The sequence below is a fragment of the Bos grunniens genome, chromosome 11 (assembly GCF_055505025.1).
Source record: "Bos grunniens cultivar Pamir isolate PY7600 chromosome 11, Bosgru_T2T1.0, whole genome shotgun sequence".
Classification (NCBI taxonomy): Eukaryota; Metazoa; Chordata; class Mammalia; order Artiodactyla; family Bovidae; genus Bos; species Bos grunniens.
Window position 1 is genome coordinate 79,529,016 of NC_141175.1, and position 17,105 is coordinate 79,546,120.

General features: G+C 43.6%; 1 protein-coding gene across 8 annotated transcripts in view; it reads right to left on the reverse strand.

Annotated features, from left to right (window-relative positions):
- PRKCE (protein kinase C epsilon) overlaps positions 1–17,105 on the reverse strand; it is a 547,240-nt gene that overhangs the window by 400,125 nt on the left and 130,010 nt on the right. Inside the window, exon 1 of one of the 8 annotated variants that reach the window (XM_086327132.1) lies at positions 4–145. The exons of the other annotated variants lie outside the window; for them this stretch is intronic. Within the exon in view, the coding sequence (XP_086183258.1) occupies positions 4–135 (132 nt within the window). The 5' untranslated portion in view covers positions 136–145. Of the gene's footprint in view, positions 1–3; positions 146–17,105 lie in introns of those variants that run through there. 8 annotated transcript variants of the gene reach the window in all.

The following is a 17,105-nucleotide window of genomic DNA, read 5'->3' on the forward strand; positions in this document are numbered from 1 at the left end:
AACCATAGCCGGACTCCTCCCAGCCAGCGGGGGACACACCTCACTTCCAAATGACCTGGCAGAATTTTCTAAACCCATCAGTGGGTAATTCACTAAAGGCCTGCCTCTATTGGATGGGCAGGTTCCAAAACCCATGGGGTCCTAGTTCCTATTGAAATCACCTGGGTTTTATCACGTGAACCAAAGCCTCAAGTGATTACTATGAACAGATGAGTTTGAGGTAAAATTGCTTCATGGTTACTTATGAGGCTCAGAAACCAGAATGCCTGGGCTTGAATCCTACTCTACAATCACAATGTCATTTTGTTCAAGTGACTTAAGCTGCCTGAGCCCTTAGTTTCCACACCTGTAAAGCAGAGGCAATGGCAGTGGCTGCCTTGCTGGATTGTTGGAAGATTAGGAGGCCTAGAGGGTGCACAAAACACTTCCAGCCCACCTGGCACATGGTAACCCCCCGAGAAGGTTTGCTGCTACTAATAATGAAGTTAGACACTTGCCACAGCCCCCACCTCTGACTTCTCACACTAAATACTCTGCCTTCAACATTGAACCTCCAGCACCCAAGATTACCCAGATCATGCCCTGAAGACCTGTCCCATTCCTGGAAGCAGCCTCCTTGGATCTACCTAGTCTTACTGCAGTGAAGTGGGTCATGAGCAGATGAAATCTAAAAATAAAATGGCTAAAAGGAGATACAAGCAGTAGGCAGAGAGAGACAGAGTGGGGAGTGATGATGGTGTACAGACAGAAGATGTGGTAGGGACACACTTCACTGATGCGACAGTTTTCTAGGAAGCCCTGGAAGGTGGTTAAACAGCACCTGTCACTTGAACTGTTTCTTCACTGTGATCCCCCTCCACCCCCAGGGATGTAGGATGAATTCTACCATATGGCCAGATACACAGGGACACTGGGCAGTCCTAGCAAGCCTGGACTCCCTGGAATCCAGAGGACAGGAGCAGCACAGGGCATAAATAAGTCACTGGAGGACCACAAGCCATGTTCCCTGTACATTATTTATTTCAACAAAGATCCCAGCAGGTGTCAGTGGAGGCCTCAGCTTGCTGGAGAGAAATGGTATCTACTTGGCCCTACAATGACCCAGCAGGGCTGTAAGACTCTCAGTCCCTGGGCAGCACCAAGGCAGCTAGGCCATAACCTGTTCCTGCCCCTGCAGCCGATCCCTAGAAGGTACTGGGCACAGTCACAGGTAAGCAGGGAGATGGTTCAAGGAAACTTCATGACACTGTCTCTATATTCATTATTCCAACAGACAGCATGGCCAGGACTCCCAGCTACTGCCAGCTACCAGGTGCAGCTTGGGAAGCAGAGGTCAGAGTTTTGTTTCTGGTTGAACCACTGACATCTGCTGTTCTTCCAGGTTCCCATAGATTCCCCAACCCCTTGATGTCAATGGCTGTCTCTGCATGCCACTGGCTCTACAGGAAATAACACCTGGAGTTCTGAAAACAAAATCAAACTCAACAAGTAATGTCTGAGTGACACTGAATAAGAATAGAGCACTTTTCAGTAAGACCCCTCCCATCTGCCCAGCAAGGGGGCCCTGACACTGTGACTTCCCATCCCATCAGTGGTCCTCAAATGTCTGCCAGTCACCTCCGCCCATGGTTTTCACTCTCTATCCTTACCACTTACCTCTTTTTCTTAAATATTTTATTTCTGAAGAACAGCATTATCATACTACTTAGGAAGACTAGTATCATTGGCTATAAATAATTATTTTTTATGCAATGAACACAAAACAACATTCTTCCAAGGATTTCCTAAGTTTTCAAAGGGAGATAAATATTACAGAGGTGTTACTGACAATGAAACTATGAGCCATGCTGTGTAGGGCCACCCAAGACAGACAGGTCATGGCAAAGAGTTCTGGCAAAATGTGTTTCACTGGAGAAGGGAATGGCAAACCACTTCAGTATTCTTGCCTTGAGAACCCCATGAACAGTATGAAAAGGCAAAAAGGTATGACACTGAAAGATGAAATCCCCAGGTCGGTAGGTGCCCAATATGCTACTGGAGATCAGTGGAAAAATAACACCAGAAAGAATGAAGAGACAGATCCAAAGCAAAAACAACACTCAGGTGTGGATGTAACAGGTGATGGAAGTAAAGTCCAGTACTGTAAAGAGCAAGATTGCATAGGACCCTGGAATGTTAGGTCCATGAATCACGGCAAATTGGAAGTGGTCAAACAGGAGATGGCAAGAGTGAACGTAAACATTTTAGGAATCAGTGAACTTTTGGACTGGAATGGGTGGATTTAACTCAGATGACCATTATATCTACTACTGTGGGCAAGAATCCCTTGAAGAAATGGAGTCATCATAGTCAACAAAGGAGTCCAAAATGCAGTACTTGGATGCAATCTCAAAAACAGCAGAATGATCTCTGTTCATTTCCAGGGCAAACCACTCAATATCATAGTAATCCAAGTCTACGCCCCAACCAGTAATGCTGAAGAAGCTGAAGTTGAATGGTTCTATGAAGACCTACAAGACCTAGAACTAACATCCAAAATAGATGTCCTCTTCATTATAGGGGACTGGAATGCAAAAGTAGGAAGTCAAGAGCTACCTGGAGTAACAGGCAAATTTGGCCTTGGAATACAAAACAAAGCAGGTCAAAGAATAACAGAGTTTTGCCAAGAGAACGCCCTGGTCATAGCAAACACCCTCTTCCAACAACACAAGAGAAGACATGGACATGGACATGACCAGATGGTCAACACTGAAATCAGATTGATTATATTCTTAGCAGCCAAAGATAGAGAAGTTCTATACAGTCAGCAAAAACAAGAGCGGGAGCTGACTGGCTCAGATCATGAACTCCTTATTGCCAAATTCAGACTTAAGTTGAAGAAAGTAGGAAAACCACCAGACCATTCAGGTTGGACCTAAATCAAATACCTTACGATTACAAAGTGGAAGTGACAAATAAACTCAAGGGATTAGATCTGACAGACAGAGTGCCTGAAGAACTATGGATGGAGGTTCATGACATTATATAGGAGGCAGTGAACAAGACCATCCCCAAGAAAAAGAGATGCAAAAAGGCAAAATGGTTGTCTGACTAAGCCTTACAAATAGCTGAGAAAAGAAGAGAAACTAAAGGCAAAGGAGAAAAGGAAAGATAGACCCATCTGAATGCAGAGTTCCAAAGAATAGCAAGGAGAAATAAGAAAGCTTTCCTCAGTGATCAATGCAAAGAAGTGGAGGAAAATAATAGAATGAGAAAGACTAGAGATCTCTTCAAGAAAATCAGAGATACCAAGGGAACATTTCATACAAAGATGGGCAGAATGAAGGACAGAAATGGTATGGACCTAACAGAAGCTGAAGATTTTAAGAAGAGGTGGCAAGGATACACAGAAGAACTATACAAAAAAGATCTTCATGACCCACATAACCATGATGGTGTGATCATTCACCTAGAGCCAGACATCCTGGAATGCAAAGTCAAGTGGGCCTTAGGAAGCATCACTACAAACAAAGCCAGTGGAGATGATGGAATTCCAGTTGAGCTATTTCAGATCCTAAAAGATGATGCTGTGAAAGTGCTGCACTCAACATGCCAGCAAATCTGGAAAACTCAGCAGTGGTCACAGGACTGGAAAAAGTCAGTTTTCATTCCAATCCCAAAGAAAGGTAATGCCAAAGAATGTTCAAACTACTGCATAATTGCACTTATCTCACAGGCTAGCAAAGTAATGCTCAAAATTCTCCAAGCCAGGCTTCAATAGTACATGAACCATGAACTTCCAGATGTTCAAGCTGGATTTAGAAAAGGCAGAAGAACCAGAGATCAAATTGCCAGCATCCACTGGATCATTGAAAAAGCAAGAGACTTCCAGAAAAACACCTACTTTTGCTTTATTGACTATGCCAAACCTTTGACTGTGTGGATCACAACAAACTGTGGAAAATTCTTAAAGAGATGGGAATACCAGACCACCTTACCTGCCTCCTGAGAAATCTTTATGCAGATCAAGAAGCAACAGTTAGAACTGGACATGAAACAACAGAGTTGTTCCAAATCAGGAAAGGAGTATGTCAAGGCTGTATATTGTCACCCCGCTTATTTAACTTATATGCAGAGTACATCACATGAAATACCGGGCTAGATGAAGCACAAGCTGGAATCCAGATTGCCGGAAGAAATATCAATAACCTCAGATATGCAGATGGCACCAACCTTATGGCAGAAAGCGAAGAACGAAAGAGCCTCTTGATGAAAGTGAAAGAGGAAAGTGAAAATTTTTGCTTAAATCGCAACATTCAGAAAACTAAGATCCTGGCATCAGGTCCCACCACTTCATGGCACATAGATGGGGAAACAATGGAAATAGTGACAGACTTTATTTTCTTGGGCTCCAAAATCATTGCAGATGGTGAATGCAGCCATGAAATTAAAAGACGTTTGCTTTTTAGAAGAAAAGCTATGACCAGCCTAGACAGCATATTAAAAAAGCAGACACATTACTTTGCCAACAAAGGTCCATCCAGTCAAAGCTTTGGTTTTTCCAGTAGTCATGTATGGATATGAGAGTTAGACTACAAAGAAAGCTGAGCGCCGAAAAATTGATGCTTTTGAACTGTGGTGTTGGAGAAGACCCTTGAGAGTCCCTTGGACAGCAAGGAGATCCAACCAGTCCATCCTAAAGGAGATCAGTCCTGGGTGTTCATTGGAAGAACTGATGCTGAAGCTGAAACTCCAATACTTTGGCCACCTGAGGTGAAGAACTGACTCATTTGAAAAGACCTTGATTCTGGGAAAGATTAAAGGCGAGCGGAGAAGGGAATGACAGAGGATGAGATGGTCGAATGGCATCACCGACATGATGGACTTGAGTTTGAGTAAACTCTGGGAGTTGGTGATGGACAGGGAAGCCTGGTGTACTGCAGTCCATGGGTCTCAAAGAGTCAGACACGACTGAGTGACCGAACTGAACTAAACTGACACTCCAGGGGCTTCTCAGGTGGTGCCAGTGGTAAAAAAAACTGCCTGCCAAGGCAGGAGACACAAGAGATGTAGCTTTGACCCCTGGGTCTGGAAGATCCCCTGGAGGAGGGCATGGCAGCCCACTCCAGTATTCTTGCCTGGAGAATTCCATGGATAGGGTTGCCCAGAATCAGACATGACTGAAGAGACTCAGCACACATGCATCACTGACACACTGGCCCCAACCTGATCAGATATGATCAGGTTTCCTTGATACGATCAGAAGGACTGAAAGAACATTAGGAGAAAAGAAGAAAAATTATTTTTTGGAGTTAGAATTATATGCAGTGCAATGCCCAGGTGTTAAGTGTACAGTTGGCTGTTTTACAAATGGATACACCATGTCACCAATGGCCCAGTTAAGGCAAAAAACATTATCATTATTCCAGAAAGTTCTCTCATGCCCTTCCACTCAATCTCTCCTGATGACCAGAGGCAACTACCATTTTCATTTCCATCCTCATAGATTAGTTTTTTCTATTCTTGAACTTCATGTTGATGGCTTTTTCATTGTTCAATAAGTTTATTAGATAATGTTATTCTTTTGTATGTGTTTGAAACTTTTCATAATAAAAAGAATTTTTTCAGTCATGGAACACCCTGCCTTTATCTACAGTCTTCTCCAGAGCTTCCAATGGAATGAGACCTACAATTCGGGGCACCCTGAACTAACAAAAGGGGAAGATGCCAAATTAGGAAATTGGGCTCTGACTTTGCAAATCCCAACATGATGCTGATTATAGCATTGATCTGCCAAATTTTCTCCCCTAAATCTCAACTAATCTGATTATTTTTTAAGCTCCCCATAAAAAGTCTTCTCCTAGACCAGCATTCCTTCACAATCAGCCAATTCTTCCTCCTCCTTTGGTCAGGCTCAGTGCTCCTTCCCACCCACATGTGCCCCTCATCCCCAGTGTGGGTCTGCTGTTCACATGGCTCCTTCTGAGGGACCTCCCGCCTACCTCTTGCCCCGTACCACCCTTCCTCAGGACCCCACACAAGGCCAGTAATTCTCCTCTCCTGTAAAATCAAGTTTATGCTGCACATTTGCACTTAGCCTTCCTTGCCTTCTGTTGTTACCTATCTTTTAATATGAACACACCTTATCTCTTCAACTAGACCCTAAGCTCCTTAAGGGCAAGGGCAGAATTATCTTGGCATCAAAGAAAAGATAGTAGAGATAGAGGTAATCATGTGAATGAAGGTATAAGTGACTGCCTACAGATTCAAAGTGAAAATGAAAGTCACTCAGTCTTGTCCGACTCTTTGCAACCTCATGGACTATACAGTCCATGGAATTCTCCAGGACAGAATACTGGAGTGGGTAGCCCTTCCCCTCTCCAGGGGATCTTGCCAACCCAGGGATTGAACCCAGGTCTCCCGCATTGCGGGCAGATTCTTTACCAGCTGAGCCACCAGGGAAGCCCAAGAATACTGGAGTGAGTAGCCTATCCCTTCTCCAGCAGATCTTCCCAACCCAGGAATCAAACCAGGGTCTCCTGCATTGCAGGCTGATTCTTTACCAACTGAGCTATAAGGGAAGCCCACAGATTCAAAGTTATAGCCTTAAAGGTAAAGAAAGAAAGAAATGGTGGCAGCCCCATATCTTCAATGATGGCATTTTATATGCAGACCAACATTGTTTCTGTCAATTTTTATCGCAGATCCTGGGTCCCATTCTTAGAAGCTCAGACTTTACAAGTCTGAGTAGAGCTCAAGAGTTTGTACCTCCCCAAGCTCCTGGAAGATAATGCCAGTGGTTCTGGGCCACTCCAAGAGACATCCCATCTATGAATACAGAACAGGATGGGTTACTGAACATCCTTACATCTAGAAGACCAAGGAAAATGGTGTTCCAGCTCCAGAGCCTAACTTGAGTTCTATTAATTCCACCTGTCTCTGGAGGTGGGAATAAACAGCAAGAAAACTACTTCCAAACAATCAAAGATGACACAAAGTGAAATAAATGCAGATAGAGGTAGATTCCCAATGAGGGCCAAGCTGAACCTCAGGAAAGGAAACCACAATTCCTGACCTGGGTCCTTGTCCTGTTTCCCTTATAATATTACACCATGGTGTTTTCCTATGCCTGGAAGGAAAACCCACAGTAAGGTAAACTTCAGGGTGCAGATTTCAGGGTGCAGCAAATGTGTGCAAAAATGCATGTAATGATTAGAAAATGTTTTAAATAAAAAGGCTAACCACAGGACAGCAACCAGCAGGATGATGCTGAGGAAACTGGCATTCTTACCACAACTACTGAAAACCCCAAGTATTTGTCCTCTGCGACCAAGGAACAAAGGGGGTGTTGACATGGCTGTGTGTGAAGGAGGGGGAAGACATTCCAGCACTTACAGTTTCAATTGAAAATAAACAAACAGCCCAGGCTGCCTGAGGACCCAGGCTGCCAACCACCAGCCTGGGAGCACAAGCTGGCCGCCAGGGCCAGCATACGGCTATTTATATTTGTAATCCAATTTGGATGGGGAAGGCGCATGAAAATAAATTGATTATCTTGAAACTGTAAGAGCAAAATTTGCCGGGACAAAAAGTAATGAAATAATAAAGAGGAAGTACCCAAGTAGGTCAACCGAGGGCATACTTCTTATGAACTGTTTCCTATCTAGTTTGCTTTCTGGATTCAGACCTGAGAAAACCATGGCTAACAAGTTGCCAGAAATCACATGCCAGGGGTTCGCCTGGTGGTCCAGTGGTTAAGAGTCCACCTGCCAATACAGGGGACATAGTTCCAATCTTTGGTCCAGGAGGATTCCACATCCCACGGGGCAACTAAGCCCATGTGCCACAACCACTGAGCCCGCACCTGGCAACAAGAGAAGCCACGGCAATGAGCAGCCCGTGCACCGCCACTGGAGGGCAGCCCCCGCTTGCCACAGCTGGAGGAAGCCCACACGGTAACAAAGACCCAGCCCACCAAAAAGGAGAGACAGAAAGAAATTGAAAAAAAAAAGAAATCACATGCCAACCTGCAGGTGAAGGTTTGCTGAGTTTTCCCTCTGTGTGTGTGTGTGTGTGTGTGTGAGCATGTGTACATATGAGTACACATGTAATCAAACAAAATAACTCAAGAGGTTATATGACAAAGAGCTGATTATCTCAATTCAGTCTTTAGCTTGTGAAGGAAAAAGTGGGTAGTTCATAAAAAACAACCATCTTTCCCAAATCTCAGGGTCAAACAAAAGCATACATTATCCTGAAAACACTGGCCTTCTATCTTTGATCTCTCTCATCCCTACTTCCCCGAAGGCTGGATTCATCTCTGCCTCTCCACAGTTACAATGGCAACCATTTATTAAGCATGTGGTATATGACAAGGACTGGAGGTGTACAGCCTGGAATGGCCACACCAGTCCTGGGATTGGGACTGTCAGCCCATTTTAGAGATAAAGAAACTGAGGTTCATGACCTAAATGACTTGCTCAGATACCACACTGCTACCAAGGAGGGACTCAGAACTTGAACCTAAGTCTGTCTTGGTCTTGTTTCATTAAAACACACTGCCACCATGCAAGGATGTGAAGACAGTCCCCCAAATCAGCACAGATTCCCAGGGAGTGGGCAGCTGAGCCTGTGAGTGCTTGTCACGCTAGACTCAGAAGAAGGATAAGAACAAAAAGACAATAAGAAGAGGCCTGGTGAAGCACTGGTAACCTATTCAAGGCAGTATCCCTCCCTTAACTCAGCTCAAAGAGTTTCTACAGTGGGACTTCCCTGGCAGTCCAGTGGTTAAGACTCCATGCTTCTAATGCAGGAGACGTGGGTTCAATCCCTGGCCACAGGAATTGAATATGTGTACACATGCTCACACACACAAACACAGACACACACATACAGAGAGGGAAAACAGCAAACCTTCACCCGCAGGTTGGCATGTGTTTTCTTTCTTTTTTTTTTAATTATTTATTTATTTCCTTATTTATTTTTCTGTGTGCTGGGTTTTTGTTGCTGTGTGGGCTTTCTCCAGTTGTGGCTAAGGTTCCACATGCCATGTGATGAGGTCAGGGAAAAAAAGTTTCTATGGCATATTTAAATAATCCCCAGTTCATAAGCTGCATATATGAAAGATGTCCTTTACTATGGACTTTACCTTACGGGTCCCATGCTGTGCTAAGTCACTTCAGTCATGTTCCACTCTTTGCAATCCTGTGGACTGTAGCCCGCCAGGCTCCTATGTCCACAGGATTCTCCAGGCAAGAATACTGGAGTGGGTTGCCATTTCCTCCTCCAGAGGATCTTTTCAACTCAGGGATCGAACCTGGGTCTCCTGCACTGCAGGCAGATTCTTTACCACTAGCACCACCTGTGAAGCCCTTACCTTGTGGGTAAACCTAACAAAATATAAGGCTTTTGGTAACGCTCAGATGTAATCAAAGCCTAGCCCCAAACCTCATCTTACTTATTACCTATTGATTCTGAGGGATGATATAACCCATCTAAGATTCAGATGATATTTTCCTTTTAAGTGAAGGGACTTGGAAGGGGATGGATCAGGCAGAACCCTGGACCAGATAACCCGGTCCAGGGTTCTCCAGTCAAGTTTAGTTGCTTTAATACTATGTCATTGTGAAAGCCCCATATTAACTGCTGGTGGTGAGCTGCTCTGGTCCCATGCCTTTGATGAATAGAAAATAACAAACAAACTATCTTTAAGAAAAGGAGTTGATTTCAATGGTAGAGGGAGGGGAAGCTGATCAAAGGTATTAAAAAGCTGGGAATGATCATTTAAGAAAAATGTGGCTAGGGACTTCCTTGGCAGTCCAGTGGTTAATAGGCCATGCTTCCACTGCAGGGGGCAGGGGTTCAACTCCTGGTCGAAGAACTAAGATCCCACATGCTGTGTGGTGTTGCCCCCAAAAACCAAAGAAAAATGTGGCTAAAGATGGGCTTCTGGGGATGAGGTGGGAAGCAGGATTCAGGGATTGTCATTTCTAAATTAAGTGATTCTTCTGTAGGAGTTTGTGATGTGATGTGTAAAGCATTTCAAGAGCACAAGCAATGTCTGCAAACACTTCCAGATTTTTCCCAGCTCTGAGCTGAGACAGTTAAGCTGTCCTCAGTGGCTCAGCAGTGTCAACTGGATGATCGGGTTGAGAAGAGGAAAGAAATTTGTGTTTATGGTGGTGTGTGTGTATGTGTTTATGTGTATGTGTGTGTGCATTTAAGTGGTGACCTACTACATATAGGAAGAAGGGAAGAAAGCCAGGGCAAAACCATGGGAGGAGGAAGCCATAAACTTCCATAGATGATGGATGGTTTACTCTATCATCTGAGAGCCAGCTGCCAGTCAGGTGATGCAATCTGATGGCCCCAGATGCCCCCCATGGAAGGTGCTGATGAAATGCAAACCACACCCTTGCCAGCAACTGAGCATCCTGGAAGCCAACCCTACAGAAGTTCGGGGGCACCCTTGCCCTTTGTCTCCCACCTGCATCTAGGGAGAGCAAAACAAGGGGTTGAGCTCGGGAGGCCCTTCTTTCCTAAAGCCACCACTCTTGCTCCTGGTCATTTCCCTACCTAAGGAGCTCCAGCCCTTTTGCCACGAAATCAAATCTGATCCTGCTCCAGCCCCTAAAACTAACCATCTGTTAAGAAATGTAGATTCATGTGAATGTATGGCAAAAACCACCACAATATTGTAAAGTAATTAGCCTCCAATTAAAATTAAAAAAAATTTTTAAAAAGAAATATAGGAACAGAGGAACAGGTTAAAAGACACCTTGGGGATATAATCAGCAGAATTCAGAATGCAGGAAACTTTACAGGGCAAATCCATTTCATTCTCCAGGGGATCTTCCCAAACCCAGGGATCCAACCTGTGTCTCCTGGATTGGCAGGTGGATTCTTTATCACTGAGCCACCAAGGAAGCCCCATTTCTTCAACAAATACATAGCAAAAACCAAAAAAGGAAAAGAAGACAATAGAAATCTATGAATGGAAAGAGACTTTTAAAAAATCAACCAAATGCAATATATGGACCTTGTTTGAATCATGATGCAAACACATTAGCTCCTAAAAAGTTTATAAGACAATTGGAAAAATTTGAACATTGACTAGATATTTGATGATATAAAGGAGTTCATATTTTCTTTAATGTGGTAATGGCATCTTGATTACTTTTTTTAAGTGCTCTTGTCTTTTGAGGTAGATACAGACATATTTACAGATGAAATGTATGATGTCTGGAAAATTCTTCAAAATAATTCAGGTTGACCAAAGCTAAGACAGCATCTCTCTGGCTTCAGTCTCTATCTTCATATGTGGGCACAGTAAGGGCATAAAATGTCATTAATAGGCTATGAGTAAGCTATACATTTGCACCCAGAAGATTATACTAAAACCCTCATATCATCAATGTTTTTCAGGCTAATGAACTTCTGGCAAACATAAATGTATATTATATCTCCTCCAAAGTAAAGAAGGACACAAGAAGAGCTAACTTAGCTCCATATTGGACTGAAAGATAGAAACCTTGACCATATTATCTAAAAATAAATTGCTTTTCAAATAGTGTTGGAAATGTGTATAAGAAATAAAATGCTCAGAATACACACCCTGGGTCCCTGACCAAGAAAAGCTGTGCTTTGTGCCCTGAGTCAAGAGCTGAGCAACTCAGGGATCCCTTCCTCTCATGCAGTGGGCTTATCACACTGACCTTAGCGCCACTCCAGTGGCCCTGACATGTCTGTGGATTCCACAGAAACTCGTTTTAAACTATATTAAATTGCGTCTTTCAGTTAAACTCTAAGATAGAGTTAAACCCTCTACCTTAGAAATAGAAAGGAAACAGAAAGCTCTGTTCCTTTAAAGACTAAAAGTCTGACCTTCAGTGAATTGATGCACTTCCGCTTTTGTGTTAAATGTATGTGTGCTCAAAGATACGACTCCAACATATTTAATATATGTCATTCCAGTGTAAAATGTTCTCTTCTACCCAAAGGTATCCTGGCCATGATTATCATAAATCAATAATGTGTAAAGTTACATTATTAAAAAGCCACTTCTGGCATTCCACCATGTGCTTTTCAAAGATGGATGGCTAAACTACAAAAAAAGATAAATTGTCCATTTGGTCCTCATTTTATTCCTAACATGTAAAAATCATTTTTACCTGGACTCAGTGTTGTAGGTATGGTGGGATACAAGTGGTAAATTTGGAGATTCAAAAAATTACAAACCACAAGAAAAGTAGGCTTGTCTCTTTGAGCCATTTACTTTGGGTCTGTTGCTGGGAATCTATATATTAAGTAGAGTTAATATGCTATGGAATCTTGGGCTTCCAACACCACATTGTTTGATACAATGACTTTGAGGTCCTTGAATAAAATGTATGTAAGTACAGTTCAGTTCAGTCGCTTAGTTGTGTCCGACTCTTTGCGAAATATGTTGCTATTGCTATTATAGGAATGTAAGTAACAAAAGACTGTTTTTAGTATTTACAAAAATTAAAATATAAAATAAAATAATCCAGTTGTAAGGAAACTTTGGAGAGAGGGAGAAGTAAAACAAGATTGGCCATACATTGACAAATATTGAAGCTGGCAGAGTGCATTCATTATACTGCTTTTTTATATACATTTAAATTCTTCCATTGTAAAAGTCTTTCAAAATGCTAAAATGAGTTACAGTAATGAGTAATATTCCCATGGGATAATATAGAGTTTTTAATAAGATTTTAAAACTGTAGTTAAAATAATCCAATTTAAAATAACTCATACTACATACACATGTATTAATTTATGTGTATATGAATGGGCATATTTGTCTATATAAGTTTATAAACATAGGAAATCTCATGAAATCATATACACCAAGCTTTTATCAATTCTGTTTTGTGGGGAGGATGGAACTAGAGGGAGATACTCTTTTTTTTACTTTACATGCTTCTGCACTGTTTCAGTTTCTTCCATCAAATACGTCCTACTTCTCAATGTACAGGTGCAGTGTGGGAGTGGACACAGTGCCTCCCTGGAGCCCCCAGCCTAGCTCTCAAGGGCTCTGTACTCTGGACCTCCATCCAGGACACAAGGCTCGGCTCTAGACTGGCTGCCATTCCTTGCCTAGGGACAGCCCCCTCGCAGCGCCCCTCCTGTGCCCTCATTCACCAAACGTTCTCCTCCCATTCAGACTTTCAAATCCGAGCCCTGAGCTGGACTACCTCAGGGCTCAAGGGCCGCCCTCTCTGCAAGATGGCCAGGACCTGACAGCACTTTGCCACTTGTGTATAGACAGTACACTTACAGAGGAAAACAAGCCATGAGGCACATACGACCTAGGAGGCCTACTACACAGTTAAGCGACTTAACCTTTCTGAACCTTGATTTCCTCATTTGTCCGTGGGAATTCAGGCACCTACCTCACTGGACTGCTGTAAAGATCAGCCACGGGAAAGTAGATTGAGCCCCCTGCACCTGTTTCAAAGGCTCTGTTTTGTGTAAGAAAACAGCTGCAAGCTTTAGGAGAATGGAAAGGGGGCCTGTAAATACACTTGGATCCATACACGGGAAAGAACACTACTCAGAACTGCTCCTTAGCTAAAATTTTAATAACAGAAATAATGTGCTGGGGTCAGGAGGAGGAGCGCTGAAGGTCACACTCTGAAGTCCCACTAGGTGGCAGTAGTGTTTTCTTGCTGTTATGCAAATAGAAGGAGGGCCATCCGAAGGGGAAAACATTCCTCTAAGGAGAACATTTCCCTATGAATGTCCCCATAGTACTGAAACAGAGGTTAGCAGAAGAAAATGCACCGACTTAGAAGAATATCCGTCAGGACCAATGATGAAACCCCATCCAGGATCCCTTGGTAGGGGTGGGTAGGAATGTTAGGAATACTGGGGGGAGGGGCAGTAGAGGGGATGATGAGCAGAAGTGGAGGTACCATTGCAAAGACAGAACTTTAGTTGAGAGTGAGAGCTTCCTAGAAGTCCAAATCCTGACTCAACCTTCCTCATCTGAAGAGGAACTTGAATGCAACCAAAGGCAATAAGTTCCCCTGTGGACCTCAGTGACCAGGTGTGTCCTCTTGGGAGATCAGTCTCCAGATAAACATGGTTGGAAGAAAAAAGCCTCTCAGGTTTTCATTCTTCATGTCCCACTGCCTAGAACCTTATACTGACCCCCATCACCACCCGGAACCGATCAAAACCAAGTCTGAACTCCTCTGCCTGGTGACGGTCATCAGCTATTGGTCTGAAGTCCAGCCAGTGACCTACCAGCCAGTGCACTTCAGAGAACATTACTTCACTAATGGAGAAAATGAATCCCAAGAGGTGAACTGACAGGCTACTTCCTCAGCCAACCCTTCCCTCAGCTGGGCTTTCTCATCTGTGTTGTACTGAAGCCATCTTTTCTCTCAGAAAAGACAGCAACTCTGTGAGGGTAGGAAAAATGTCAAGGTAGCAGAAATACTGCAAATTGAGATTCTGGTAGGAGGGAGTATAGGGTAGTAATTAGGAATGTGGAGATGGGGTAGTCTCTGCAGTCAGGCTAGGTTCAAATCCTCTCTCCTGAGCTAGCTGTGTGACCTTGGGGCGGGGTGGAGGGGGGTTAAACTCTCTGGAGATCAGTTTCCTCATCTGTAAACAAGAAATAATATCACAGATAGTATATAGTGTGTTAGTCGCTCAGTCGTGTCTGACCCTTTGTGACCCCATAGACACTGTCCTGCCAGGCTCCTCCGTCCATGGGATTTCCCAGGCAAGCATACTGGAGTGGGTTGCCATTTTCTTCTCCAGGGGATCTTCCTGACCCAGGGATTGAATCCCTGTCTCCAACATTGCAGGCAGACTCTTTACCATCTAAGCCACCAGGGAAGCAGCTCTAGTACCTAGAGATGTTAATAAAGATTAAATATCAGGCATGTAAAGCACTGGAACTATGTCTGGCAAGTAACAGAGCCAAAAGAGGTGTGTGTTCCAGTCCAGTTCCTGCTGTTCATCAGTTGAGGGGCCTGGGCAAGTCACATTAGTTCTTGAACTTCATTTTCTTCACTGGTGAAATCAAGGAAGAGTGAGGGCAGGAGACAGAGGGTTATGTAATGTCCTCTGAAATCCACTGTGGGTTTGAAGTTCCATGCTTCTCTGGAATCCTCATTCCTCACTTGCCACAGGACATATCTAGCGTATGAATATGAGGGGAGAGAAATTCAGGTACTGATTTTGTGTACTTAAAACTAGCCCAGTATCAACAACTACCTCCAACATAACCTTCTCAAGGATCTTCCATGACAACCCCACTCCCAACCCATTCCGTTTTAACTAGGTTAGCTTCTATTGTTTTATGCTCCCTATACTTCCTTATGTTTTAGGCTCCCTACACAGCCTAAATGTAACTGGATTCTTGGTTGTGGATTGCAATCCTTATTTTGTAGATGGGCAAACTGAGAGTCTGGAAGCTTTTGCTATTCATTCAAGACCCCCAAACCAGTAAGTGGCAAGACAAGAGTCAAACCTGGTCTGTTTCACCATAAAACCTGTAAGATCTTTTCTCTAAACCCCATGTAGTTTAATATTTAATTCTTGATATCTATAAAAGGGTCTTTATATGTGTGAGTTATGGCGAAGAATTCTAAGGAACCTAATATCCAAAGCAAACACTGGAAAGGAGGCTCAAAGCTGCCCATGCAAGGCCCCCACTGCCCTCCTCCTGCCATCCCCTACCCAAAGGGGGCACGGTGCTAAATTTGTGCTTGTTGTCCTCTTGCTTATTTTCTCTTCTTACCGTTGGATTAAGAAGTGGAATATATTTACAGAAAAGTGCACAAGGTGATGGCACTGTGTGAGCAGTGACCAGCTCAAGAAACAGAATGAGTTTGTAGCACCCAGAGGCCCCTGAGGCCCCATGGTCCCAAGACCTGCACACTTCTCCCTAGGCCATGCTGCTCCTAAAGGCTCCTTACAAAATAAGATAATAAAATGAAATTGCAATTTCTAATTTCTACAGTTTAATTTCTAATACATTTCTAACCCGATGAACAATTTCATATTAAGGCTGGGATTTTTCTCATAAGCAAGACACTCGATCGGTTGGAAAGGGTTAGCATTCTGAGCTCTTGGGAGGAGAATTATGGTCCAGAAAAGAACCAGAAACAGTCATCTATGAAAAAAGGCCACAAGAGGCTGGCCTCCTCCAGCAGTTTTCTCCAAGGCACTGGAACCATCCTTGGACTTCTTTAAATAAGATCAGAGTGCCACGGGGGGTGGGGTGGAGGATAAGGAGCGGCAGACAGAGCAGCATCATTAAAGCCTCATGTGTGGTTTTGATGAGATCATCTGAATTAAGTGTTCTCACACAGGCATGGCTCAAGTCAAAGTAAATACGTTTGCAAGCAGACCACCTACTGGAAAATATCAAGCCTGGTGGTGGAGTTAAGACTGAAGTCCCCTGAGGAAAATCCAGCCAGATTATGAGGATGAAAATCTAGGCTTGGTCAGTTTGGTGGGATGCCCTGAGAAAGCTGCTCTTTGTCCTCCAATCTGCAAGCTCCTGGTTATTCATTCTCCTCAGGGGGCAAAGGCAGTTTTTGTTCCTCTCAAATCGGCCGGCGTTTATTGAGGGTGTGTGAGGATGAATGCCTTGTATAATGTCTGATCCCTGATCTCAAGGAAAACGCCAAAGGAATGGCTCAGAAAGTAAGAAGAGTCTAAGTATGGTGGAGCTGGTGGCCAGGAAACAGTGTCTCTAGAAAAAGGGTTGAGTGGAGGAGGTTGGAACCAGGCCTTAAGCAGGGGTGGGGTCATCATCAGATTGTCTCTTCTCAGAGTTTCACTCTTTACTACCATAGTAAGTGCCGAATCCACTGTCTAACTAAAATATGAGAAAGCACAATTATAATTCTATAACACACCAGTGGTAAATGAAATCCAAAAGCTCCAAGAACTAGTTCAATCCTACTAGGCTCTATTATAACCCTTCAAACTTTCTCCACAGTCCATGAGATTCTGAGGTTGAGGAAAGGGAAGCAGCTTGGGTCCCCTGGTGCCGTAGAGTAGGCAGACAGGAAATGCCCTTAAGTTACCACATGAAACCCAAGTGAAGCCTCCCTGTTTCCATGGAAACTGCCAAAGCC